The sequence below is a fragment of the Cladophialophora bantiana genome (genome assembly GCF_000835475.1).
Source record: "Cladophialophora bantiana CBS 173.52 unplaced genomic scaffold supercont1.4, whole genome shotgun sequence".
Taxonomy (NCBI): domain Eukaryota; kingdom Fungi; phylum Ascomycota; class Eurotiomycetes; order Chaetothyriales; family Herpotrichiellaceae; genus Cladophialophora; species Cladophialophora bantiana.
In genome coordinates this window covers 1,726,539-1,751,694 of record NW_015971578.1, presented here as the reverse complement: position 1 = coordinate 1,751,694, position 25,156 = coordinate 1,726,539, and the positions used below count along the sequence as shown (strand labels likewise).

The window sequence follows — 25,156 nt, the reverse complement described above, 5'->3', positions numbered from 1 at the left end:
TACTGTGAAGAAGTGAAATTTCAAAAATTTGCTACCTACATAAACCTATGCATGCTCTTTGCACCTGTCGCTATGCAATGGCCCCTGGTCATTTTAATGCTCCAATACACTATTTTCCCTCAAAAGATCCTCCTCAACACTGCCGTCGACACCTTAACGCCCAGCCACGCCACGCCAACCAAGACCCCCGTCGCAACTAAGAGCGTGTGCAGATTCCTCCTCTCAATACCTCCTTCCGTGCCTTTCCTCTTCTCCTCGTCGTGCTCACCCTTGGCAGTCCCCAGGCCAAACTCGGGAATATATTTGAATTCAAAGACCGTCTGCTCGCCTCCAAGCCCATACTTGCCCTCGACAATCAGCGCCCAAAACACCTTCCTGAGCGTCTCGATCTTCCGCCTGTCTAGTGCCGGGACGGAGCGGTAGGTGTAGCACAGACAGGCGAAGAAGATGCACTGTCCCGCCATCAGCGCCCAGTACCACGCGCCGGGCTTCCCCAGGCCCAATGCGTCGGCGAGTTCGTTGCCGTTGAGCCAGCGCGCGTTCACCTCGAGGAAGCTCCGGCTCGCGAAGGTAGGCGGCTGGTTCTCGAGGCAGCGGATGATGTTGTTCGCTAGGACCTGGCTCGTGTTGGACGGGTTGATCTCGTTCAGCAGCAGACTCTCCATCACGCACTTGGCCCGCTCGGGCGTCTCGAAGTAGCTGGTGGGGGTGCCCACGTAGTGCGCAATCAGGCGCCACAGCGCGATGTAATCCTCGATTTCTTGCCTGCGGAGAAATATCCCCTGGCGGGGGAGTGAGAGGTAGATGATTGTGGCCGAGAAGGTGCCGATCGTGGCGACGCAGTCGAGGTCGTTAATGGGGATCCCATACTTCTCGACGCTGTAGTAACTCGGTCGGCTCTTTGATAGTTGCATGATCCGCTGCCGCACGGCAGCGTGCAAGAGGCGAACTCGCACGGAACTCGCAAAGCCCGCGCCGTCAGGCCTTATGCTCTCGAGAGACCGCGTGCATTCGAGGATATGTTGCGTCGTCTCGAATAGGCGATGGCGAGCGACTTTCACGGAGAAGCCACCCGTGCGGGCCAGGACTTCGACAACGCGGTTGGCGCCCATGCCCCCGAGAAGCGACTGGTAGGCGAGCCCCGTGAGAGTGGCCGCGCCGTAGCGGTAAAAGACGTCCTGCCCGCGGCAGATTTGGGCCCAGTCGACCCAGCTGGGGACGGTGGTGACCTCGTCCCAGAGTTCTTGCAGCTTGGGGTGGGAGGAATGGTGATCCCGGAGAAGGACGTAAAGGTCGCGTTTTGGCGTCGATGGCAGCGTCGGCGGGCGATCGGTTTCAGTAGAGCCGTTCATGGCGGTTGAAGCCGGCTGCTGCAACTGATATGCCACACTCCCCAATTGAGCATCGTCTCTCCTCTCCGGCTTTGATTCATCTGCAAGACTGCTGCCCATCTGTTTCAGGATTTCGTAGCATTCTTCTCCAAGCACATCATAAGTATACTTCATAGGATGAGCCTGTTCGGGAGTGAGATGGCCGGGTGTCATCTGGAAGGTATATCCCCAGGCTGTTCGAGTGTTTTCATCTCGCCGCCTGAAGAGATTTGGCCAAGCCATGCCGGTGTTAGACGAACTAAAGACGGCGTTGAACAGATGGAAGACAACCGACAGCAGAAGGAAGCGCGAAACGCGAAAAGCGATGCAAATATAGTATTTGAATGTAGATGAGGTCTAGACTTGAATGAGTCTTGATGTCAATGACGATCCCATACCTGCCCATGATCGCCCACGAGTCAGGATCTCGCTTAACCTGTCGCATCACTAGTCATGCAGCTCGATTGGGCCCTGGAAAATTGGTTCACGCTTTCATCTCCGCAGAGAAAAGGATGCTTGAAACTTCATCCAAGATCGCCTGCACCATCAGCGTCAGAGATCTGGGGACAAAATCGTGAAAAGAGGCAGACGGTTGAGAAGAGGAGATGCCTCTCAACATGCAGACGAGCAATAGGGTCATGAGGACCGTCAAGACCATCTGCAGACAGACACTCTGCCGCCCAACTCGCCGCACCCATACTACAGCACCCTCTCCCCTGACGAAATCACACGGCCCATTCATATCATCGTCGAAACCCACCCCACGGCCGATATCCAGAGTCCTGGCGACATCCGTGTCCCGAGATTGCCACGCCCACAAGAAGCGTAGATATTCATCCCAAGCACGGGCCACCGTGCCAGACACCGACAGGCTCTGGGATGCACAGACACAAGCAGGAGAGGAGCGTGATCAGCGATATGATGGGGCAGGACCGGTTGGCGGATACGACCGCAGAAGTGACCGAGAGGGACAATATGAGGACGAAGGGATGATCGTGATCTCGTCAAGGGCTCATTTCCGAGATAGGCATGGTCGTCCATGGGCGAAATCTTCAGAGGGCGGGCCATCCGATATGAACGCTGGCGTGAGCATCGGTGCTGCTTCAAAGCCCAGGAGGAAACCACGGCTTGAACTGCGAGACTTGACCGCAAAGTCTGGGAAGAAGCTGGAACCATGGCGGGTCCAAAAGGTCAGCCTCGCGAAGAAATTTGGCGACGAAGGGTGGAACCCGCGAAAGAAACTCTCGCCTGACGCGATGGATGGTATCCGCGCCCTTCACGAAGAAGATCCTGAGCGATGGTCCACCCCTGTTCTTGCAGACCATTTCAAGGTTTCTCCCGAGGCCATTAGGAGAATATTAAAGAGCAAATGGCGGCCAAAGGACGAGGAGGAGATGCAGAAAAGGAGGGAGCGGTGGGCGAAGCGACACGATCGCATCTGGGATCATCAGGCCGAGCTTGGGCTGCGGCCACAGAGGACGAAGGATAGGGAGGTCGAGGATCCAGATGCCTTCGATGAGGAGTTGAGAGCAAAGGAAATACTGGACAATGCGCGGAAGGCTTGATTCAGCTTAATGAGTTGCTGCTGATCTCATCTGATGCTAAAGCTAAGGCTATTGACAGTGTTTGTGTATGTACCTGAAGAGGCCTTTGTACATGACAAGCTCTGGCCATCCTGGGCTCTGGTGATCGACGACGACGACGATGATGATGCACCAGGGAAGAAAAGAGCAAAGGAAAGAAAACGGAAAAGCTCTGTCGTCCGTCCGTCGAAACACCCCTGGCAAAACCCTTTGTCATCCGCCTTCATGGTAACGGATGCTCAAGCGGTGTAAAAAGGATAATCCTTGAGCTCTTCTGTTATATCCCGTGGCCGATTTCTGCTTGGTGTCAATCCTTCTCTATTCCTGTCGCGGTGTGAGGTGTGTTAATGATGTCTGTGAGTTCTGCAAGGCGCGGTCAGCAGGGTGTCGCGATGCCAAGTGTTGATGCCAGACTCACTAGGCTTCTTTCTCTTTTGCTCGTCGACTTCGATTTTCGAGCGAAATCTTTCACCGACACACCCGTCGCCTTCCATAGCCTCCATCACGTGTCATCTCACATGCGCCACACAACGACGAGCACAACGGCCATCCAGGCAACGCCGAGGACATGAGGCACGGCTAGCCACTAGCTAGCTGCAGTCCACTTGATTGATCTATACTTGTCCATCGGCTGCCAGAGACCTGTTTTGTCGTTATACACCATGCTGTCACGACGCTCCGGCATTGCTGGTGGCCAGATGGCATAGATGACGGGCGTGAGGTATAGAGGAATGGTCTCGACAAGAGCAAGGCCAGGAAAACCGACCGAGGCGATGAAGCGATGCCAAAACACCTTGTCAGCGATGAAATTGCCGTCGACAGTTGATGCCTTAATCTCAGCCCAGAGTCGAGAGATAATCACACTAGACATGACAAAGAAGAGAACAGCATGCCACAAGATACCCTCACGGCGATGGAGATTCCAGAGTCTCTTGAGAAGAGGTGGACGGTTGTTGACATCTCGTTCTTTGACAGAAGTACCCCCAACACCACTCACTTTGAACCCAAGACGAAGACCGCCCAGCCGCTTTGGGAGCAGCGTCTGTAGGACATCGCGAGAGAAGTGGTGTCCCATCCAGACTCCGGTTGCAGTGCGACGACGGATATTCAGGTAGTATTGACCAAAGATCGATTCGACATCGCCAATCAACGCCAGCAGACGAACGATACCAAGGAACATGACAGCCCAGTACAGTGCATTCTGAGTCGGGGTGGCAATGATAGGTCGACCGCGGTAAAGGCAGACAAAGTTGATAACGCTGTTGGCCAGCTTCGTTACTGTCATCAAATATGGTCGACAGCTATGATGGAACATTGCGATGCGTTGAAGCCGCGTTGCTTCCTTAAGACGAGAGTCGCACAAGGTGAAATTCATCTTGAGAGCGTCACGGATATGTCCGGTCCACTGCCACTGTATCAGCCATTGATAAAAGTTTCAAAGGGTTGTGTCCACAATTACCCAGCGTCGGCGCTGTTTGAGATGCGTCAGGATGCAGTCTGGCTGCAATCCCCACTGCAGAACCTCATGGACCAGGATGATCCTCCAGCCTTTTCCATGAAGGAACCAGCTGGTGATGAGATCTTCTGTGATGGTGAACTCTGGGAAGCCACCAATTTCCGACCACGCCAACTTGCGCAAGATAAAGCCACTGCCCGGACACCAGGCGACGTTGACCGAGTCTCGAATTCCATCATCAGCTGTAGTTCCAGTCATGTTGGACTGGTACAAGGGATCATCATCCGGAATATTGTAGTGATACTGTTACTGTCAGCACATCGGAAACTATATTGGCATGGAATCTCATACTTGAGCAGCAGTGACCATCCCGATCTTTTCATCTCCAAGGGCATGTGGGATCAGAGCTCGGAGCAACTGAGGTTCGGGCATCATATCGGCATCAAACACCGCCAGAAATTCATTTTGGCCTCCGGGAAGATCGACAACAAACTCTCGCATAGTTTGGTTGAGATTGCCAGCCTTGTACCCATGATGTCTATCAGTGGGTTTCTTGCGGGCGTGGTAGTGGAGGTTGGGATGTCTCTGTTGCAGCTTCTCGACTTCAAGACGAAGGCTTTCCATATTCCCGTCGTCGGCTACGATTACTCTGAATTTGTCTTCAGGCCAATCGAGCTTGCAGACAGCTTTGATTGTGTCTAGAACGACATCATCCGGTTCTCCGCAGCAGACAACGAAGACGTCTACTCCTGGAACATTGGTACCGAGGATGCGAAGGCTCGGTCGTGGTTTGGGATCACGAGCAAGCCCGACCATAATACGCCAGACTCCCTCCGCGATTGGTGACACTACGGCAGCGTTAGTCGATGGCGTCTAGGAGAGGAGGTATACTTACAGCCGTCATAGAACTGTCCAAGGGCGAAGAGGTAAGGGGTTTTAGGAAACCCTTGACCTCGCCACCATGTCTGCAGCACATTACCGAAGAGCAAGCCCAAGTAGGCAGCGATGCTGATGACATTGATACCAGCGAGAGCGAGACCGAGGATAGAGATTGGCTGCGGGTCTTTCTTCTCTATCTCCACAACGCGGTATGGCGCTTTGACTTTGGCGGTGCCGGGATTTTTGCCATTCCTTGTGGGCTGTACAGTGACGGCTCGGTGACGAACAACCGAACCAGTCTGCACTGCGGAGACAGGGTGGTCCACTGCCATTGTGGAGACTTCTCCAGCTTTGGCAGGATGTCTCCAGGTGAATTGTGGCAAAGAAGGGACGTAAAAGGGCATGCGGATGATGTGCGAGAAGAACGAATGTGATGTGCGCGACACGGTCCAACGCAGTTACCGCCGAAGCTGCCACCGGTAACAGCTATCCACGGATACCACGGGAAGGTGAAGACACACGATGCTTGCAATGGCGGGGATCTGATGAAGGATGGTCGAAGAAGGGAGGGTGGTGATCGCAGAGATGATGAAGGGAGGAAAGGAGAGAAGAGGAAGAGTCTTCACTGCCAAAGTCGCCAGTCCCAAGTTGGAAGGGGTGCCGGGCTGCCTGCGCTCTTCTCTCTCCTCTCTGCGACCTGCCTTTATCAAGCAGGGACGCAGGCACTTCTTTGGTTTCGGACTTTCTGTTCTTCTTCGTTTGGAAGGGTAGCAATTCGGTCCTGGCCATCTGCTTGATGGGAAGGTCTGCTGCGAGGTTGTCTGGCACAATGTTTCGAAATGCTACAGGAACTTCCGCCTCTGCCGCAGACAACGACGGTTCTTCGACAGTCTCCATTGTCATGTCTATGATGGCTGGTGTCTTCAGGTAGGCAACCGACTCCTTGTCTTTGGGCTAGTTGGATTGATGAACGAGGAGTGTTCAGGTCCATTCATAGTCCAACCTCAGTGGCATAGCGTCCATCTCTTTGGGCTTTCTCTTCTACAATTTTTTTTCTCCTTCCATCTTTCTAACCTTTATTTCCTTTTGTCTTCCCAGCCCGTGGATGCTCCGTCGTCTCTGTGCTCGTGCATCCTCAAACAAATGCCTTTGCACACTTCAATGCGCCGGATTGATGTTCTTGTCCACGATATCTTCCTCCTAAGACCGCACCTCAATGTCCTTCAAAAGCATACAAACAAACCTCCGCCCTGGAGTCTCGGCCCTTGTCTCAGCAGGACTAGCGATGCTGTTTCGACAGCCCACGGGATTTTTTTTTACTCGACACCTTACTCGTAAGAAAGCAAAGAAAGAAAGAGCTCCGATCAGAGAAAGGAATTCTGCCATACAGCAAAAGCAAAGACCATCTTCAGACCAAGCAATGGACAAGAGCCTGGAGACTGTATGGTGTTGGACAGATGATCACAATGCTTGACTTCCAAAGTTGAGAAGACTTAACACACGGTGTTGCAGATCCTCCTTCACCTTGGAAAATCAGAATTCAGAGCGTCTATGTCAACCCAGGAAGTAATCCATCATGAGAGTGAGATGTTCCTGAATCCAGAGGACAAAGTTCAACGAAATTGAACAACGCATCCACCTACCCTCAAAAAGCAGTGATGGAAAGACGCATACAGGAGCAAGAGTTAGAGGGATCGCCTACATAGAACTCAGAAGAGGTATGGGCCATACATAAACATCAGTCAAACCTCCCCACACTCTCCAACCGTCTTGAAGAATGACGGCTTCGAAGGTTTCGCAAGCTCTCTGCTTCAACAATTTCACATATCGCACCCTGGCCCCAGCCACGCGGCAGCATAGAGAACGGACGCACACCGTTCTGTCAATTCACAGATCCTCTAACAACATTAAATACACATCGATTTTCGGTATCTTCGAAACCCTATTGGGGAAGACATTTTGTCGCAAGGGATCATAGTGTCCCGTCAAGCTAGTCAGCGATGGAGAAATCCCGATATTCAGGGCCCACATAGATGTCATAACGGTTGCACCAATCTTGTGCCTTTTCAAGCCTCTCCTTGCTTTGGAGAACCTCACCAGCACGCAACAATCAACCCCTTTTCAAAAAGAGCCTCGTCGAAATAGAGTTCGCACTTCCTGCTGCAGACCCGCTATGTGACAAACACGCCGAGCCACAGCCTTGTCTGGGCGAGTTTGTGGCATGATTGAAAGATTGACAACTTTCGGGTTTCCATGTGCTTCATGGAAATGGTGGGTTTATTGCAGGCCAACTAGCGGTGGCATTTCCTGGACAAACTGTGGAGCTTCTTCTCATTTTGTTGTTGCTCCTTCTTCCACTGCGCCTCCTTTGAAGCTTGAATGAGAGCTCTGAAGGCTGCCTCAAAATGGTGAACGTTCTGAAGCGTATGCGCAATCTCCAGCCTGTAAGTTGTTTCTTTTACACAAAGGGAAGAGTCGCTGACGATCTGTAGAAAGTGAGTGTTTGGGATATCCGGCATTGCGTGTTTCTCTACTCACTCTTTCAGCTATTCAAAATCCGTCATGGCGAAGGCGCCGCCATCCTTCCTCCTCCGCCTTCCCCTCAATTAACTCGCCTTAGCCTACAATATGACCGGAAGCAATGGAACAAAAGCACGAGACCTGCGAGAATATTTCAAAAAGATCACCTACCGCGATTGAAATACCACAATCCAGCCCTGCCCATCAGGGTAGAACAAGGACCCAGCCGATTACAATTGACCTTTGAGAGTGCCGACCAGCACGCGTTGAGGGAGATGGAGAGAACCTCTCTAGAAAGAAGCAATGACGGCGAATACAGAGAAACGTGGACTGAAATAGAGGCAAAATCCCAACCTGTCGAAGAGACAACCGCATCTACATCGTCGTCATTAGCCTCTCCTGCGACATCGATTTTCACCAGGAGTGTGGAACTGCGTTTAGGGCCACACCAACCCGGGAGCATCTGGAAATGGTTCCAAAACACCACAAAATGTGAAGACTTCCCAGAGAACCCTGAAGAAAATGAACAGATGGAACGACTCAATGAATTCTTCGTGAAGGCAGAAGAAGACAGGCAGCGCGTCAAAGCCGGCATGGATGCGATCCGGAAACAGAAAGAGGATCTGAAAAGAGCAAGAGAAGCCGCCGAGAGAATGGCCAACGAGGCATAATCTGTGGGATATCATAAAGTTCGAAAATTCTGTGCATTACTCGACACACTGTACACCAGCCTGTTAAGATACGGATTCTATGAGGCCAACTACAGCTTTTTCCTCATTGGTTCCGAAGTCATCCCTCGCTCTTTTCATTGCCACCGTTCCTTGCAGATTCACACATGTCCACCCAGTCAGCAGGTCACGATGATCTACCCCGTCCTAATTGAACGATATCAAACAGCAACGTGACAGTGCTCTGTGAAGTTGACATGATTTGAAACTTGCTTGTCCACGTCCGTCGTTCTGTGCCTCAGACCCAGTGCCTGCCACAGTCACCTGTGGGACTCCTCAGTGTTTGCTTCACCTTTCACCGGGGTATTTAAGCATGGTCTTTCCTCAAATCTTGTATCCGCGCCATTGAGATCCCGTGTGCCCAAGGGATCAATTCTGTTCGCGGTTCAATATGGTAAAAATCTCGAAACAGCCCCAAACACCCTCTGAAGAGGCAGGTCCCGGCAGCAAGCCACATTTCCAAGCAACATCTGACTCGCCCCAAACTCTTGACCATGACTTTTTATCCTCACTAACAGGATCTCTTTCCGTTCGCGACCAGGAAATTGCCGAGCACGGTCAGCCGCAGAAGCCTGACAATCCTAATCCGCCTCAGTCTGGTTCTGGATCCCACTCAGAGATGACCCCGGCGCGTCCTGCCCCAGCATCCAGAGAAAGCCCCACAGACCGATCAGGGGGGATTCGAAGGGAACAGATCAGATATCAGGTGCACAGAACTCTTGACTTGATGAGCATGGTCTGCTGGGGTGACCTGAAAGCAGCAGTCTCTGCCTTACGCCGTTCATACTTGCTCGCATTGCGTCGGATCGAGCGTGGCGACCAAAATACACCGCTTTTTGATCTCAACGACCCCGACCCCGATCCCGACCTTTCCCATGATAATCACCGCTTTACCGAAGAATATCAGGACTGGGTGTTTCCCGTAGAAGACAACAGTGTTGTCGTACATTTCCCGAGACGCATTCGCCGACATAGACGTCGTCGGGGCGAGACTAGGGTGGTTATCAACGACCGAGCCTTCCCCGTTGGCGAGGCCATCGTCGTTAGACTTCATGGTCCTCGATCAAGATCTCGGTCGGAAACTGGGCGGTGCCGTAACCCTCGCTATACACAAGCTCAAGGACACCGTGCTGGCCACGCCGCTCGAAGGGGACCCGCTCCTCTCCCACGAGGTCAAGGCAATCATCTCCGCCAGTCTCTCCACAACCTTCCTGAAGATGACACGGTGGGAAATGCAGCTCATCAAACCACTGAAGACCACTCACAGACGAACACCGCCACAGTACCTCCGCCGGGAGATATGCCGGATGCCTGCGAGCCCAGTTCTCGTCCCTGTAACATAAGCTCTGGGATTGGCCCGAAATCACCGCACCACACAGCTCGCTATCGCCAGGAATGGATCAATTTCATCCGACGAGAGGCGCACAACAACCCTTTTGTACTGTGAGGAACGAATCCGCGCCGGCGGAGAAATGCAGCAGCTGCCGGGCCATTATCGATGCCCAGCGATCAAGTCTAGAAGCGGGATCCGAGAGGGAGCCGGCATTATTGTCTAGGACCTCTTCTGCTCTCTAGAAGCAATGATATTACGGAGCTGGAGCTAGGTCTCGCCACAGAGGTGATCAGAGCATGATGCTGGGCCTCAACGACGACATCGATGGTGGAGGAGGACTTTGAAGTGAAATTGGGAGGGCCCAAGGTTGACTTCAAGCGGACGGACCAAAGTGTGGAATTTGCTTTGGTATTCGGAGTACCTTGCCTAGGGGGCTGGCTGTTGAGTACGTGCACCACCTGTTAGACTAGCTGATTGATGGCAGTGGTCGCAAAGCAAATCGGATTCCGGATTTCGGAAAGTCGTATCTGTGCTCCGTATGTCCGCCAACATGGCTGGTGCTGTAAACATATAGGTACTTCCTACATAGAGAGGCTAGGTAGCTGACTGACTGAGATCAACCACCGAACCATCAAGACGAAGAATATTCTTAATTATCGATCGATCCTGCACAGATGCTATTCCAAGGATTCCAATGACTCCCCAATCCTCCTTCAAGTTCCCTCGCGGTCCTCGAAGCGGTGAAATTAGAAACGCTCTATACCCATTGGAGATCAACGCGGGATAAGGATGGAGTACGTAATATCCAGTGGATGTCTTTCCCTTTGAGCCCGTCTTTCTTTGCATCGTTAGAAAAATAGAGTGGAAATGGGGAGGTGGTTGAGTTGAGTTTGTTCTCCTCTGTCACTCTCTTCTTGGCCTAGGGATCGATTCGAGGGCATAGTCTATGGATCTAGAGCGGAGTAGTCTGTAGAAGAGGACCTGGCTCACCGGCCAGAGCAAATGGTATACGACAAATGCTGAATGGTAGACGATAAATACTATTTATATAGCGTGGCGAACCTATCTTTGAGCTCATCCAGCCCATCTTGCTTTCCGTTTTCGTCCCATCAATCGCCAATCGATTGCACACGCACTACTGCTGCTCATTGTTGTCGTTCTTGTCCATAGCTCATTAAAAATACAATGTAATGAAATGCAACGCCACGCCACGCAATGTAATGTGATGTGATGCAATGGTACTCGGCACACTACCCTCGACTGGGCTGCACGACTCCCAACTCCTCTCCGGCCCGTAACCCGCCCTGCACAATCTTGCGAAACAGATCCTCATCGCCGTTCGGGGATCCATCCCCATCTCCGTATCCGTGTGGCCCAATCCACTCCACCACGCCGCGAAAATCCGCGCTCTTGCCCACGACGCCCATCTCGATGCCCCAGCTGAACAGCCGCATGTCCACCATGGCCGCCGCGGTCATGTGCACGTGCGGGTGGCGCGGATCCATGAACTTGTCGTAACCGGTCCACAGGATGTCAACACCGGGGATGGCACGGTGACGGACCACGCTGGACTCCTTGTCCAGACGGCCGCAGCGGTCGTTCGGGGCCGGGCCACGCGGGTCTGGGTACCTCCTATTGCTTCGCCGCGCAGGACTGGGTCTCGACGAGCTGGAGGTGGAAGGGGGAAGGCGTCGGACACCGCGCCAGCCGATTTCAATACCACCTGCAGGCGGTCGGCGGGCTGGGGACAGGTACGTCACGTCGTGCATGTGGTCGTGGTGCAGGATGTGTCGCGTAAACCCCTGCTGCGCAAGGAGTTTCCAGCTCAGCTCCGAATATTGCGCCCCGGGAGTGTACAGGACGTTGGAGAGCGTCATCACGCTGACGTCGAATTCAATCCGGCGCCTGGGACCCGGCGTGATGGGGAGCACCACTGTGCCTCTCCTCCGCCTTCGCTGATCCTGTGGCTGTTGCTGTCGACGTTGTTGACTGCCGCGTCGTGCGGTGGCGTTCCCGCCGCGACTACCGTCACCACCCCTTGGTGGCAGTTGTTCTCTGGGCTCCGGTTTAGGCAGCCGAAACAGGTTGAGATCGGCGCACTTGTGTGTCTCGGACGTGAGGTTCAAAATCCACGGCGTGAACTTCATGCTCTGCTTATGATGGGTCGATCCGGGCGGAGGTGTAGGGAATCGGACCGGTAGGTTGTAGGGTGTGTGTGGATCAGGCCAGAAGCCCGGCAGTGGGACGTCTCGCTGGATACCATTGATCGTCGGCCGTGGGATCGGGACACCTGGAGGTCTTCTTTGGATGGGAAATGGGTAATTGTCATCGTCCTCGTCATCATAGTACCCGCCGCCGCCGTATACCGAACCTGAAGGAGGGAGAGGGATCAGGTTACCATCGCCCAGACGGGGCATTGTGAACGGTATATCCTCGGGTGGTATTCTGCAGCTTTGATATTGATACTGACCTTGGTCTGGAGATGAAGTTAAGCGCAGGGAAGGGGAAAGGACGGAACAGAATGGAATAGGACGCCTCGTCAATAGACAAGAAAATGGAAGGCGGAAAACAATAGCTGGATGGATAGAAAGATAGAGATGGGAGGATCGAGAATACGAGGTTGAAATACTGCGAAGGATACCTCTGGTGACTGTCTCCATCGTGAAGTGCGAGTGTAAACGGAATGAGATTGAGCAGTGACCGCATAGTAGATGCTCCGCCCATCTCACTGTGCTCTAACCATCTGTCACTTCTCCTGCTCATCTCGATCAGAGGCGCAGGTTGGCGAAGGAAGATGCTCAGCCCTGCTCGAGACATCGTCAGCGGAGTTCTCAGTTCACTTTTGAAGTGCTCATCTCACCCTTCGAGATGACCCGATTCGTTTCCTCGAGCACTCGCTCTCCATGTCGGTCAAATTGTCACAGCATAAGTATATGTCCCACTCTAAAGCTGCTGGCGTTATGTGGCCTTGTTGAAACAGCACAAAGTGCACCAGCAGAGTCTCCGACAGAACTGAGCTCGATTTCACCCACTATCGCTCCGCATCGTACTCATCGACAACCAGCAGCGCCTTCCCCGGCTCATCAGCATGCTCGATCGCCGTGCCGTAGATCCCGATCCTGACCGTCTGACTGAGGCGCAATTTGGGATAGTCGCTCTGCAACGACTTGAAATTGATGATATTTCTGGGCTTGTCGGTCTTGTAGTAAAAGACATCCCTGAGACGGATGGCGGTGAGTCTCTCGCTACACGTGACAGGGATCACGACGTCGCCCTTCCCCAACACCACGAATTCCTGGGTTCGATCGGCTGAGGGGTTTTCGCTGACGTTGAAGAAGAGAGACCTGTCGTGGCAGTAGTGATGCGGGCTGTCGTTCCACACCATCCATCTCTCCTGTGTTGGAGGCATTGAAGGTGTTGATTCTGCGCGGAGATGCAGGTGTTGTTGGATGTAGTTGTGCGCTGGCCTTCCTTGAAGGACTCTTGGCTTGTGCTGAAGTGGTCGTATCGAGCGGTATGAACGGAAACCCGGGATAGTAGGAACGCCTTAGCAGGGTCGCAGAAAAAGTTTAGTCAGATTGATATAGGATCGTTCGGTGAGGGTCGGAGAGTCAGAGGATCATACTACCTCAGGAGCCAGAGTCATGCCGATCCTAATCCTGCACTGCTTGACAAACAAAGTCTGGGTCTTCGGGACCATCACTGGTCTAGCACTCGTCATTGGGTTTGACTTGTTGATACTTGCGCTTAAAGTCTCGCCGATTCGCTCTCTAACCCGACTAGTTCTTTTGTCGAGACGCCAGCATCATTGTAGAGGACCAAACTGCCCGTACTCGTCTCGGGTTTCAGACACTCATCGTTAAGCGGAGGGGGAAATATTTTCACTGCGGGTCGTTCTCGAGTTCAGAACATCATGAACAGTACCGACCAGTCCTCTCCAGTCCAGAGGCACCAAATCGCCAGTCGAGAGAGCCATCCATGACCCGGTATGTCATCTTCTTCTCTGATTTATGGCCTTGCAAGATGTGGTCCAAACAGATTCGGGATGCTCGTTGCGCCACCAGTTAGGTTGGCTGAGGCATGGTAAATACTTCACAACTCCTCGGCTTTCGTCAGGAGCTCTCTGCCCAGTCTTTGCAGGTATGCCTTGGCTACATCCTTTGGAATGTTTGCAAGTACGAGGTCGGAGCTGGCAACAGACTTGGTAGGAGTACTTTGTCCATCCAGCACGGACGCGGACTGACAAAGGTTCGACGTGAATCTTTTCACAACAGTTTCAAGGTCTTGTCGACTCTCATCATAGGCTGCGAGATCGGGCGATGAGTCATGATGGTAGCTGTCAGCAAACATATCAAGCGGCAAGTTACGAAACGCGAGCTTGACTGTTCCGTCGACCCAAGGATCTTGGATATGTAGCGCTTCATTTGGACCGGACACAGATTCACGGCCCGAGATTGAGCCGTTACTGCTGAGACTGGAGAGCTCCTGCCCCGGGGTGCTCGACAAGGAGAGGCCATTACACGGACGGTCTTTTCCATTGCTGCCATTGAGGAGCATCACACTGGCCACAGACCAGAAAGGTGGAACGAACAAGGCATCTCCAGGTTTTTGTATGGCGATGTGAGGGCTTGTCCCTGGCGGGGCGTAAAAGACGTGCTCCTGTAACGGCGTCTTGTCACAGAATATATCAAGATCGCTCGTGGTCGCCCCGGGCGGGAAGTCGAGCTTGCTTTGGTCGCTTGGTGGAAACAGGAGCAGTTTTCGGGTGCCGTGGGTTTGGAACAGAATATGTGCCATTGCACTGTACTGGAGCTTGGTGGAAATTTTCTTTGATATAATCAACTGCAGCGTGTGTATAAGAGGACTGACGCCGCGCAGTTGTACGGGCATCCGGAACTGATCACCAATATCTGGCTGGTATTTGTGGAGGCACATCGGATTGCTGGTTATAAATTCAGAACGGCGAAGGTCGAACGCTGTCGATGACACGCCGAGCTCGTCCAAGAGTTGGACGAGTGACGTATTCTCCAAACTCGAAGGTTTGAGTAGAGTGCTCACTTCTTCGTTCATAGTGCTTTGGTGGAGTGATTTCTTAAGAAAGTCGACTGGACGCAACCGACAGAGGCCCGCATCAAGCCCGCTCATGAGCAGAGGCCGTGACAGACGCACCGCGGCATGAAAACTCTCAGGGTCGGCTACCAGGGCTGGGGCAATTAAAACGCCTTCAGGACACCTCTCAACTGCGGTGTAGCTCGAGTCGGAGTTTGCTGGAGGATACTTCGAAGCCTTGCTAGGCACAATGACCCAATCAGCCGCAAGTCCGGCTTCTTTCTCATAGAGAACCCATATCCCTTTGTTGAAGTACTCGCCGTGGTCGAAGCAGTCGGCACCACCACCGAGGATAACGTACATCCCTGTTCGTGTTCGAAGTGTAGAATGGCCGATGAGGAATGGCCGCGGACAATCTTGCGAGGACATAGCCTCCACGGCCACCACCCGAAAGCTCGGCTCCTTGCTCTCGTCATGCCAGGTCGAGAATGTCCCCGTGAGAGACAGGATCTCGTACGTTCTGGGTATGCATCCCAACCTGGCTATGCCGCCAATGATTAAAAGATAGTCTTGCACAAAGCCGTAAGAAGCACCAAATCGGGCAAAGTACTGGTATGATCCAATGCTGGTATCCAATCCGTGTGACGGGCGGAACCTCAGTGCCTGTACGGCATTGTCGCGTATCACCAGTCGCCAACGCCAGAACCCCTGGCATATAACGCCGTCCTGCCTCATTCCGCCAAACAACAAGCCGTGGTTGAAACCCAGACACACGAAATTCGGTCCGAACCTAGGTTTCGGGTCTTTGCCGAAAATCCGCAGCGCACGCCAGCCTTTGTTGGGCTCCCACAACAACACGTCGATAGCAACTTTGGTTGGGCTTACCTTGCCACCAAAGCAGATGGCACCGAACACATTGTCGGGCAAGGTGACAGGCGCGATTCGGTGTCGATATCGTCCTTCTGGTAAATCATGGATACGATACCAGGTATTCCCTTTTTGGAGCCAACAGTCCTTCAGAGGTTGAGTTGGCGAGAGGCGGCCACCGACCAGAATGTTGTCTCCATTGTTCAAAGCGGTTATGACGTGACAACATCGTGCACCGACTTCAGGCGGCAAAACTATGGGGGTCTCGTCCTTCAGATGGCGCGGTCGACAGACAGCACTTGTAGAGAGGCACGACTTTGTTCCAGCACCGCCAAAGATGGCAATAGCGTCCTGGTCGGGTATGGGATACGCCGATCCGTGGTGACGCTGACAGAGATCGCCTGGATCGTTGTAGTACCGGAAAGCGAAATGTTCAGAGTCAGGGTTGCATGGCGAGGAAGTCCTCGCCGAGATGTCGGAAATTTCGCTGGAAACCGAGTCGGCACGAGACTTGATCATTTTGCCTGGAAGGACAGGATGGATGCCGTTCTGGGCGACAACCAGGCAATAGTGACTTGCCCAGAGAGCAAATTCTTCCCAGTCGTCGAAAGGCTCAACGTGATCCAGCTCCATGCGCTGGGAAGGGGACAGAAAGCGAGGATCGGCCCAAAGCTCCCATAGTGACTGGTAATCAATCTGGGTGAAGCCTGCATTGCTAAAGCGCTGGATTTGAGAGCGATCATCTGGATACTCGAAGATGGATTTCAAGGGGGTGCCGAGGGCGGTATAATGATCGGTCATTTTCCTTGTAAAAGGGTTGTCTGGTTGATCGGGGCTACAAGGCTCGAGGAGACAAAATGTGACGTCTAGCCATCATGGGCTGTCAGGACAGCGATACAAACACCAATTTCGCGCAAAGGACAGGAGTATCGACTCACCTCTCGAGAGCCTTGAACACCAAGAGATGAGAGCGTCGGCAGCGCCCACAGGCATGAACGAGGTAGAATCCTCGGCTATGCAAAGGACTGAGCTTCCCTCCAGACTGACCACAGACCGGAGCAGTCTTTCCAACCTCTGAAGGTTGCGCAAATCGCACCCGACGGCGGCATATTCTTCGCTGTCAATCAACACCGAAGGGTCGCTGCCGACGCAAGTTGACCGGGTGAAATGCAACAAGTCCCTCATCTCCGGCGTGCTCATGACGATGTCTCTCTTCGTCTCCATCACCAAGTCATAGTCGACGTCGACGAATTGGACATCGGAACAAACCTTGCCCTTCTGCGACAGCCAACGGAATGGCAAAGGATCACTGTATGAGTGGGCGCCGCTCTTAGCGATGAGCAGTAGCTGGCAAGGAATCTTGACTCACTATCCGGCACCGAGATTGATGATGACTTTCTTCTGACCCGACGGTCTCTCGAGGAACTGCTGGATCACCCATTTGGTTGCGCGCATTCGAAGCCAATACCCCCGATGGACCGCGGGTGAGGCGCGTCTCACCTTTTTGGCGAAGAATTTGTGGAAATGCGGTTTCGAGAGATAAAGGCGCTCAGCGCTGGCTTTGAATGATGTGGTAGCATTGTTGGTCTTTGCGCAGCGCTCAGTATTTTGATGTCTTTGATAGCCTGTATATGATTTGGTCCACGTACGGCCATAATGAGCCCAGCATTCCGTTCAAAAGGCAACATATCCTCGTAACCGCCGACGCTATTACATTCAGATAACAGCATTGTTCCGAGAGTAGGCTAATTATAGGCGCAACGAGGCCCATCAAGGCCCGAAAAGAACAAATGAGCCGGCTTCAGATGCGGGCCCTGCACAAAACGCCCTTGACGAAGGGCAACAAGAAGGGAAGAAATGGCTACAGGAATTCTCACCATAAGATGGAGGAGAGCAGTAACGTCGTTGACATTTTGTTTCATGCGACGAAGACGAAAATGCAGGGGACGAAGATGACTAACTCGCCACGCCACTGAATATTAAGCTTTTGGATGATACTGGGCGAGTCTATTCAGAATCCATGCGATATTGATGATATAAATACCCTGTACGGCGCCAATCGTGTCGTCTCACGCTATGCAAAGTGTAACCCCAACCTCGTATTGATGCAGGGCCTCGTGTGCCGCGTCAATAAATATCCCCAGCCAGCATCTCAGAAGTCGGCGACGACTTCGTATCTTCGCTCGCTGGTAGTAATACTCTATACATCGAATTGTCCCAGTGCCAGCGTGCAGCATCCTTCGGGTCCGGCTTCAACCTCGGTTTCGCTGAGGCACTGTCTTGCAATGGTTTAGAGGAGTTCTTCCCAGCCTTTGCACTTGGATTGCTGACCGCGTCTGCCTATGGCTTCACCAGCTTTTGCTCGACCGGTGCAGTCACTCTTCCAGCCGGACCCTACAACAAACCAATTGGCTTCCCCGCGTCTCGTGCGTTTGACCTGGGTATGGCACCCGGTAGCTCTGTGGGCCGTTTCTCTTCGGCTCGCGGAGATGCTCTCGCGACGGCGTCCCTGCAGATGTTGAGCGACTCCCAGATTTTGACTGTTTCGGACAGGTGGACCAAGCACAGCGCGCCTTTGATCGGCCGGGAGCACCGAGTTTTTGACGCCCAAGAGCAGAAAGTTTCCGCCGCACCTTACAATCCAGTTATCATAAGGATCGACCTCCATCGTGCAGCCGGCACCTAAGAGTTTAGGTAGACTGACAGACACTATCTCGTGCCCTGTTGGTACACTTGCGAAACCAGGGAAGCAAACGACCTCGTCTAGAACAAGTCGCTTGTACACTGCCAAATCCGATTCAATTCTCCCTGAACCAAACTTGTCGCCGATACCGGGTTCGAATCGCTCGAATTCTCGACATTCCCGAAAAGTCTGGTAGAGACCCATGGAAGTGCAAGAATGGTCCGTCAGGTGGTTCGTGATGACATGATAGGCATGAAATATGCCTTCAGGTATGGTGCCGGCTCGCCGGCTACTAAAAGAGATGTTTACGAATTGATTGCGGACCCTCGAAAATTAGCAATATTCATAATTCCGTGAAGCTTGGTAATCTCATGTCCGATGGAGAGGTTAGGAAATGTTCCAGCGACGCAGAAGATCCGAGGTAAAATTAATACCTGTCCGAAGCCTATCTTGTCATTGCTCGGGTTCCTTCTTATTTTGGAACTCTGAATAGTGATAATTCTCCCCTTGCGGGGTTGAGGAATTGCCTTCGTCCCTGGTCACGGCGCAATCGTTACCATCATATTGATTTCCACTGGGACCTGTGATGATTGGGGAAGTGACCCTAGGCGTTATAAGCCGGTCTTTTTTTCTCGCCCTGTCTGGGAAGGAGGAATGATTTCGAAGGAGAGACAGGCCAAAAGATACAGTGCTTGTATCTAAGCCTTACAGCAAGGGCGTAGTTTGGGCGCCTAAGCGCTTCGTGAAACCTTGAGATCACTCCCGTCACGAGATAGCGTCCAATATCTCGATCTTGCTAATCAGAGAACAACGCACATCCAGACGCTTTGGCATTGGCGGCAATCCGCTTCCAGGCTGCCAGACCTTGGACGATATCGTGAGTCCTATAATCCACGAAGTTCAAGTGCGGGATTTCACTCGCCGTCAATCTGAGCCTCGACTGTCGCTCGAATTCGTGCAGGAAAGCCCGCTTCACAGTCTCGAGAGGGAATGCGACCAACGAGCGTCCGATGTAACCTAGGCTGGACGCTGAAAAGTACGGCAAAGACCGAAGGAGAAGCTTTGCGGTCTCGAGCAGTTCTGAGCGTGAGAGGATGATCTTTTCGTGAGGGCTGTTAAGCTGGGCGTCAATCGTGCCGCATCTGTCCTCGCATGGCTCAACTTTGGTGGCGGATGATTGGATCGACGTCATATACTCGAGCAAGGAAATGTAAGTTTCGAGGGCGTATACTTTGAATGAAAGGTAAAACGTCCAGGCTGCAACTACATCAAGGCTCGGAGATTCGAGATCGCCATGCCCAGATATGTACGCCGTCGACTTCATGACTGAATGAGTGTCATTTCTGAGAAAGTCTTCAGACCACGTTTCCAATCCAGTCTTAACCTCTGACAGCGTCTCTAATGACTCGCTGATCCGTCCAAGTTCTTGGTCGCTGGTTGCCGGGCGGGTCTTCAACTCGTCCAAGTAAACCATGATCGGAGGGACATGGCGGGCCAGGTGAACCAGTTTACTGAATGGGCTCATATGGCAATTCCCCAGATCTGGTTTGCTGGGATCTTTGGCTTCTCTGCATAAGGATGTTCCGACAAGCACCGATTGTTGGCGGTTGATGAGGCAAAACACAGTTTCGAACAGTCGATATTCCTCCACCAAATCGTACATCTCTTCCGGCATCGATTGTGACTGAAGAAAGCGATGGACCAACAAGGAACCAAGGCCACGGACATGGCGAAGCAAATCGGGCATCGACTTGCTGACATTCATTTCGAACATTGCGGTTGCGTGGCATGACAAGATCAATGCTAGGCAGTCGTTGGAGCAGCAGTTGTAATTATTCATTAGGAGTTGTATTTGCCGACTGACCGCCGCAAGTGTCGTTTGGTAGGTGCGCAGCGCAACTCGAAGGATGTCCTCGCGCTGATGATCGGCTCCAAGCAAGGCAAGCCCTAGCGCACGAAGCATGCCCATCACGAGAGGATTCTCCTTGACAGCAGCCAACTCATAACCTTTCACCACCCAAGGGGCGCATGGGGTTGTCAACCGTCGCCCTGGAGGTCCTGGACACGGTAAAGTCACGCGGTCTGGCAAAAGCCGTGATCGAAACAAGGCCAGAAGGGCAAGCGTGTATTGTTTTGCAGAACTTGGATGGTTCGGTAGAGTGCACTCGAACTCTGGATACCTCTCACGGCGTGGCGTTACAGAGCCCTCCAGCCGACATTGGTCGCGACGGTCTGTTGACTTTTTCGATTGCCATTTCGTTTCCTGAACCCAGCGGAATCTCGGCTGGTATGGCGTATTGAGGGATTCAAGCTGCTTCTTCAATTTCTGGCGCTGTCTGTGTGCCTGGACATTGAGCCTGACCTGCTCCCGTCGAATGGCCAATCTTTCGCCCTCGGTGCACTGGATCGCTGGCCTTCCTCTCCGCATGAGTGACTCTGAAATAGGTGGTTCCGAATTGAAACGCTGTGATGGTATTGTTGAACAACTCATCAGCCGAATCCTTCCGCCTCTTGTGCTTTGGATGTGTGCTGGTTCATCTGACAGGCTGATATGTCATCATTGTGTCACCGGGGTGTGTCCTGCAATGTTGGCGTATCGTGCGATTCCCGGTGTTCAGCCTGAAAGAGAGCATGGGGTTCTCGGGGCATGTCAGAGCCATTGAATTGAGGAGATATGGTGGAATTGAGTGAATGGTGGTGGTTACGATTGGACGCTCGAAGTACAAGCCGCATGGTTCTGGCCCGTCGATGCTGACTGCTGCCGAATCACCTGGATTAGGCGCTCTAGACTGTCAGCCGCATCGCCACACTTGTCTGAATTTCAGGCTGCCCATTTGCTTAAAGCGCAAGGATGGAAGGAGGAAGTATGGGCCTCGTTCCTTGTGGTCAGAATGTAGCAGGCGCCCGCGCAAGCAGGCCGTGTTCACGTTTTGATCACGCCGAAACCGATATCAACTTGTATTCCACCCTGCATATACATAGCGGTTCAGTCCGCATTTGGTATCGAGTATTTGGTATTCGGCATGCCCATGTCCGCTACGACTCCTTCAGCCTCGCCAGGGTGGCCTTCCCAGCCCTTGAATCATTGGGTCTGCCAAGTTGTGCGGTGATCCAATGCCCTATCTCCGCCATCTTGACCATGTCGACACCAGTCTCACAGCCCAGGCTATGCAGCAGGTGCAGCAGATCCTCGGTTGCAACATTGCCTGTTGCGCCCTTGCTGTAGGGGCAACCGCCCAATCCCCCAACGGAGCTGTCGAATACCCTAACGCCATGTTCTAGACCAACAACAGTATTCACGAGCGCCATACCATAGGTATCGTGGAAATGGAGTGCGAGGTCCTCATCCAGAATCCCAGCTTCCTTCAAGGTCTTAAGTAGTTTGGCTGTCCGAGGCGCTGTCCCCATCCCGGTGGTATCAGCGACAGAGACTTCGTCGCAGCCCATCTCCAACAGCGTTGCCGTGATTTCCGCCACCTTATGGGGGTTGACATCCGGCCCTTCATACGGACATCCCAATGCCACGGATACGTAACCACGCACCCGGATATTATGCTGCTTTGCAAGCTCCAGTATTGGTTTGGATCGCTCCAGGCTCTCTGCGATGGTGCAGTTTGTGTTTTTCTGTGAGAACGTCTCGGTTGCTGCGGCAAACAACGAAATTTCCGTCGAGTTCGCTGATTGAACTTCAACCTGGGAGGAAGGGGATGTCTCACTTTGACCTTCAGCTTGTTCGGGACGGGGAGATGGCGGTGGGGTAGGAGAGCTCAAGGGATTTTGTGCGCCCTTTCCTTGGAATATTTTCAGTAGATTCTCAAGCCCCCGAATGTTGGGCACGAGGTAGTTGTATGCGATGCCGTGCGGTGCAGGAGGTGGATGCGTCAGTATTGACTCTAGTATCTCTGCTGTTGAGGCCATCTATCAGATATTATGTCAATTGTTCTATCCCTGAACTTCCCGGTTACAGACGGTGACACACCTGCGGGACCCATTTCGCAGGCACAAAGGAGCCTGCCTCCATGTGCGTGATGCCGGTCTGCGCCAGCCGCCGAATAAGCTCGAGCTTTGTCTCCAGAGAGATTGAGCTTTTCTCATTCTGCAGGCCGTCTCTGGGCCCAACTTCAACTATTCTGACGTGGTCGGCAAGGCATTGTCTTGAGGTGCTGAAGCTGCGGAACAAGAGCCTGGAACGAGAGCATGGGAGGCCGCTGATGAGTCTCTTCATCGTGAGGGTCAGCCCGAGAGAGTTACGACGGTTATTGGTAATATGCGTTCCAGGGTTTAAAGGAGGCGTATTTATGTGCTCGAAGAGACCGAGAGCAGAGGTATAATAGAGCAAGTGTCGAGCAAGTCGTGTTTGTGGAGTGGTGGCAGGCAAGCAGGTGAGCGTGGAGAAACTTGTGGCAGCCTCCTCACGGCTAAATACGGCAAAGTGCGGGGAAGCCTTGCCGAGGACGAGGCTGGGGAGAGCGATATCGGAACCAAGTTTTGAGTCGGGATTCTCTCCATATACATGGTATCTTCCGTACATTGAACCATAATGTTTACATGTAGGTACCTGTCGAGCTATCAAGCTTTCAGCTTGAACTGGCCCTTCTCCGACGCATCGAGCCCACGGACAGCCATCACACAAATGCTCGACAGCATCAACAGCCCAAAATCATACCAAATGAGAGTGATAAATGCTTGTGGATGTTTGTCGTCGGCAACCAAAGCACCACCCACTGGTGAGCCCCAGAAGGCGCCTAACCCGCGAATGAAGTAGATGAAGCCATTAACCGAGGCGTATGCCTGAGCGCCGAAAACTTCGATCACCGTGGTCGGGAAAAGCGAGTTGTAGCCTAGCGACATCTTGTGAGCTGTTTTCATGCTTTGTCGTCGGTGGAAACGTACCTCCCGCAAAGAGGCCATAGGTCACCACAAAGGCGATCCACAACCTCATGTCATCCCCATAGGCGCTGGAGAGCCAGAATGCTACAACGGTTATAGCGCTGCCGAGGACACTCAGAACTAGAGTGTTTTGTCTGCCTGCAATGTCGGCGATGAAGCCCATCGCTATCCGACTTATGGTGTTTACTGCATTGTTGATAGAAAGAAGGGCAGCGCCACTAAAACAAGCAGCCCGTAAGATTTTGTCAGTTTGACCGTGATGATACTTACAAGGCAGCTGTATACCCCAACCTCGTACTGAACTCGGGGAGAAAGGTCAACGGGACCAGATTCCCTGCCGCTTGAGCCATCGCAGCCGTCGCCTGTAGGATGAAGGTCGGCCTTTTCGCAAGCCTGATATCCACCAAAGTCGGTCGCTTAACGAGACTCCGCGAAGGGGGCGTTCCCAACACAATGGGAATGCACAATGCAAAATTGACAAGGCCAAAGATGCGTAAAGTCCAGGCAGCACCTATCTTCGCCAGTAAGGCGCGAGCTGCTGGAGCGTAGACGAGGCCTCCTACTCCGGCCGCTGACAAGATGAAGCCCATCGCAGAGCCGCGATGGGCGTCAAAGTACTCTGGTGCCACGGCGAGGACTGGGAAGTACATCAAGGAAGTGCCGATGCCATAGATCAAGCCCTGTGTAAGAAGGAGCTGCCATACCTAGACAAGAGGGCAAGTTAGGATCAGGATAGTGGGGTGATAGATGCAAAAATGTCTCGGACCTTGTGGCAGAAGCTCGCCAGCACATAACCAATTCCGATCAGGACTGCCCCTGCACCAGTAAGCCACCTCGGATCCTTCGATCTCGCCATGAGTGGGTTGACCACAATACTGCCACCCCAGGTCAAGCCAGCAGCGAGAGTGCCCACAAACGCCAGCATTGCTTTACTTGAAACCTCACTTGGCGGAAGGAATGGATCCTTCGAACTGCTTCCTTCGGCGAGATAATAGTTGAGAAAGACCCCGTACGCCTGGTTCAGGCCGATGGTGATGAAGACATCGAAGAAAGCACAGAAGAGGATAACTGTCTGTCGTTGTCGAGAGACTGGTCGCATAGCGGGTTGAGCATTGGCCGGGACCACCATGCGTTCATAGCCAGACTCATCGTCCGCTGCGTGTAATTGAATAGACTCTCGTGGTTCAATCCTAATGGATATGGCTGTGGAAGTACTGGCGGTTCTTCCAGCCATGATGTATCATGTGCCTGCAAGGAGATCAATTAAGAGTAGGAGAGGAATGCAGGAAGCCATGAGCTGGGGAGATGCGAAGAACGAAGGGCGCGCTTGCTCTTTTACAAATTCCCAATGTAACTACGAGGAGAAAGTCGGAAGTCGGAAGTAGATCCCTGCTCTAAACCGCAACGCTGTGAAGATCCCGATGTATCCTGCCCAGAAGGGAACATCAGCGCTCGTGTGATATTATTACTGTTCATACTCATCTTCATATTCGGAAAGCCATGTTTCTGTTAAATCCATGGTCTTCTATGTAGCCACAAGTGCCCTCACAGAGCATACCTAACAGCCCAACCTAATGAATCGTTGTATCGTTGGGCATATCCTCATCCAACCGTGCTTCCCTTTGTTCGATCCTGTTCTTGTCCCCCTGGCTTCTCCTTCATGTCCGTGCTGGCTGTCGCACTCACTTCGTGCGCGTTTATGTGCTGGCCTCACGCTTGCTTCACGCTGTTGTCCGTGTTTGCCTCTTCTTTGTAGCTGGCTGCTTCGAGGCCTGGCCTGTGCCTGGCCTGTCACAGA

At 52.8% G+C, this 25,156-nt stretch overlaps 11 protein-coding genes across 11 annotated transcripts; 3 read left to right on the top strand and 8 right to left on the bottom strand.

Moving 5' to 3' along the window:
- Nucleotides 1-119: 119 nt before the first annotated feature.
- Z519_03409 (uncharacterized protein) lies at nucleotides 120-1,613 on the bottom strand (the record flags this gene model as incomplete). The annotated part of the gene is made up of 1 exon (XM_016761159.1): nucleotides 120-1,613. The coding sequence occupies one exon, from the start codon at nucleotides 1,611-1,613 to the stop codon at nucleotides 120-122; it is 1,494 nt and encodes a 497-aa protein (XP_016623009.1).
- Nucleotides 1,614-1,987: 374 nt separating this feature from the next.
- Z519_03408 (uncharacterized protein) lies at nucleotides 1,988-2,935 on the top strand (the record flags this gene model as incomplete). The annotated part of the gene is made up of 1 exon (XM_016761158.1): nucleotides 1,988-2,935. One exon carries the CDS (start codon nucleotides 1,988-1,990, stop codon nucleotides 2,933-2,935), a length of 948 nt encoding a protein of 315 aa, XP_016623008.1.
- Nucleotides 2,936-3,539: 604 nt separating this feature from the next.
- On the bottom strand, nucleotides 3,540-5,620 carry Z519_03407 (uncharacterized protein; the record flags this gene model as incomplete). Its single annotated transcript, XM_016761157.1, has 4 exons — nucleotides 3,540-4,364; nucleotides 4,413-4,712; nucleotides 4,761-5,257; nucleotides 5,305-5,620. 4 exons carry the CDS (start codon nucleotides 5,618-5,620, stop codon nucleotides 3,540-3,542), a joined length of 1,938 nt encoding a protein of 645 aa, XP_016623007.1.
- Nucleotides 5,621-7,693: 2,073 nt separating this feature from the next.
- On the top strand, nucleotides 7,694-8,479 carry Z519_03406 (uncharacterized protein; the record flags this gene model as incomplete). Its single annotated transcript, XM_016761156.1, has 2 exons — nucleotides 7,694-7,732; nucleotides 7,835-8,479. 2 exons carry the CDS (start codon nucleotides 7,694-7,696, stop codon nucleotides 8,477-8,479), a joined length of 684 nt encoding a protein of 227 aa, XP_016623006.1.
- A 448-nt stretch (nucleotides 8,480-8,927) lies between these two features.
- Nucleotides 8,928-9,983, top strand: Z519_03405 (uncharacterized protein; the record flags this gene model as incomplete). The annotated part of the gene is made up of 1 exon (XM_016761155.1): nucleotides 8,928-9,983. The coding sequence occupies one exon, from the start codon at nucleotides 8,928-8,930 to the stop codon at nucleotides 9,981-9,983; it is 1,056 nt and encodes a 351-aa protein (XP_016623005.1).
- A 1,136-nt stretch (nucleotides 9,984-11,119) lies between these two features.
- On the bottom strand, nucleotides 11,120-12,286 carry Z519_03404 (uncharacterized protein; the record flags this gene model as incomplete). The annotated part of the gene is made up of 1 exon (XM_016761154.1): nucleotides 11,120-12,286. One exon carries the CDS (start codon nucleotides 12,284-12,286, stop codon nucleotides 11,120-11,122), a length of 1,167 nt encoding a protein of 388 aa, XP_016623004.1.
- A 614-nt stretch (nucleotides 12,287-12,900) lies between these two features.
- Nucleotides 12,901-13,278, bottom strand: Z519_03403 (uncharacterized protein; the record flags this gene model as incomplete). Its single annotated transcript, XM_016761153.1, has 1 exon — nucleotides 12,901-13,278. The coding sequence occupies one exon, from the start codon at nucleotides 13,276-13,278 to the stop codon at nucleotides 12,901-12,903; it is 378 nt and encodes a 125-aa protein (XP_016623003.1).
- Nucleotides 13,279-13,961: 683 nt separating this feature from the next.
- On the bottom strand, nucleotides 13,962-17,515 carry Z519_03402 (uncharacterized protein; the record flags this gene model as incomplete). Its single annotated transcript, XM_016761152.1, has 4 exons — nucleotides 13,962-16,651; nucleotides 16,724-17,094; nucleotides 17,155-17,372; nucleotides 17,435-17,515. The coding sequence occupies 4 exons, from the start codon at nucleotides 17,513-17,515 to the stop codon at nucleotides 13,962-13,964; spliced, it is 3,360 nt and encodes a 1,119-aa protein (XP_016623002.1).
- A 1,749-nt stretch (nucleotides 17,516-19,264) lies between these two features.
- Nucleotides 19,265-20,896, bottom strand: Z519_03401 (uncharacterized protein; the record flags this gene model as incomplete). The annotated part of the gene is made up of 1 exon (XM_016761151.1): nucleotides 19,265-20,896. One exon carries the CDS (start codon nucleotides 20,894-20,896, stop codon nucleotides 19,265-19,267), a length of 1,632 nt encoding a protein of 543 aa, XP_016623001.1.
- A 608-nt stretch (nucleotides 20,897-21,504) lies between these two features.
- On the bottom strand, nucleotides 21,505-22,693 carry Z519_03400 (uncharacterized protein; the record flags this gene model as incomplete). Its single annotated transcript, XM_016761150.1, has 2 exons — nucleotides 21,505-22,386; nucleotides 22,448-22,693. The coding sequence occupies 2 exons, from the start codon at nucleotides 22,691-22,693 to the stop codon at nucleotides 21,505-21,507; spliced, it is 1,128 nt and encodes a 375-aa protein (XP_016623000.1).
- A 344-nt stretch (nucleotides 22,694-23,037) lies between these two features.
- On the bottom strand, nucleotides 23,038-24,592 carry Z519_03399 (uncharacterized protein; the record flags this gene model as incomplete). The annotated part of the gene is made up of 4 exons (XM_016761149.1): nucleotides 23,038-23,309; nucleotides 23,362-23,576; nucleotides 23,629-24,062; nucleotides 24,125-24,592. 4 exons carry the CDS (start codon nucleotides 24,590-24,592, stop codon nucleotides 23,038-23,040), a joined length of 1,389 nt encoding a protein of 462 aa, XP_016622999.1.
- Between the last annotated feature and the right edge of the window lie 564 nt (nucleotides 24,593-25,156).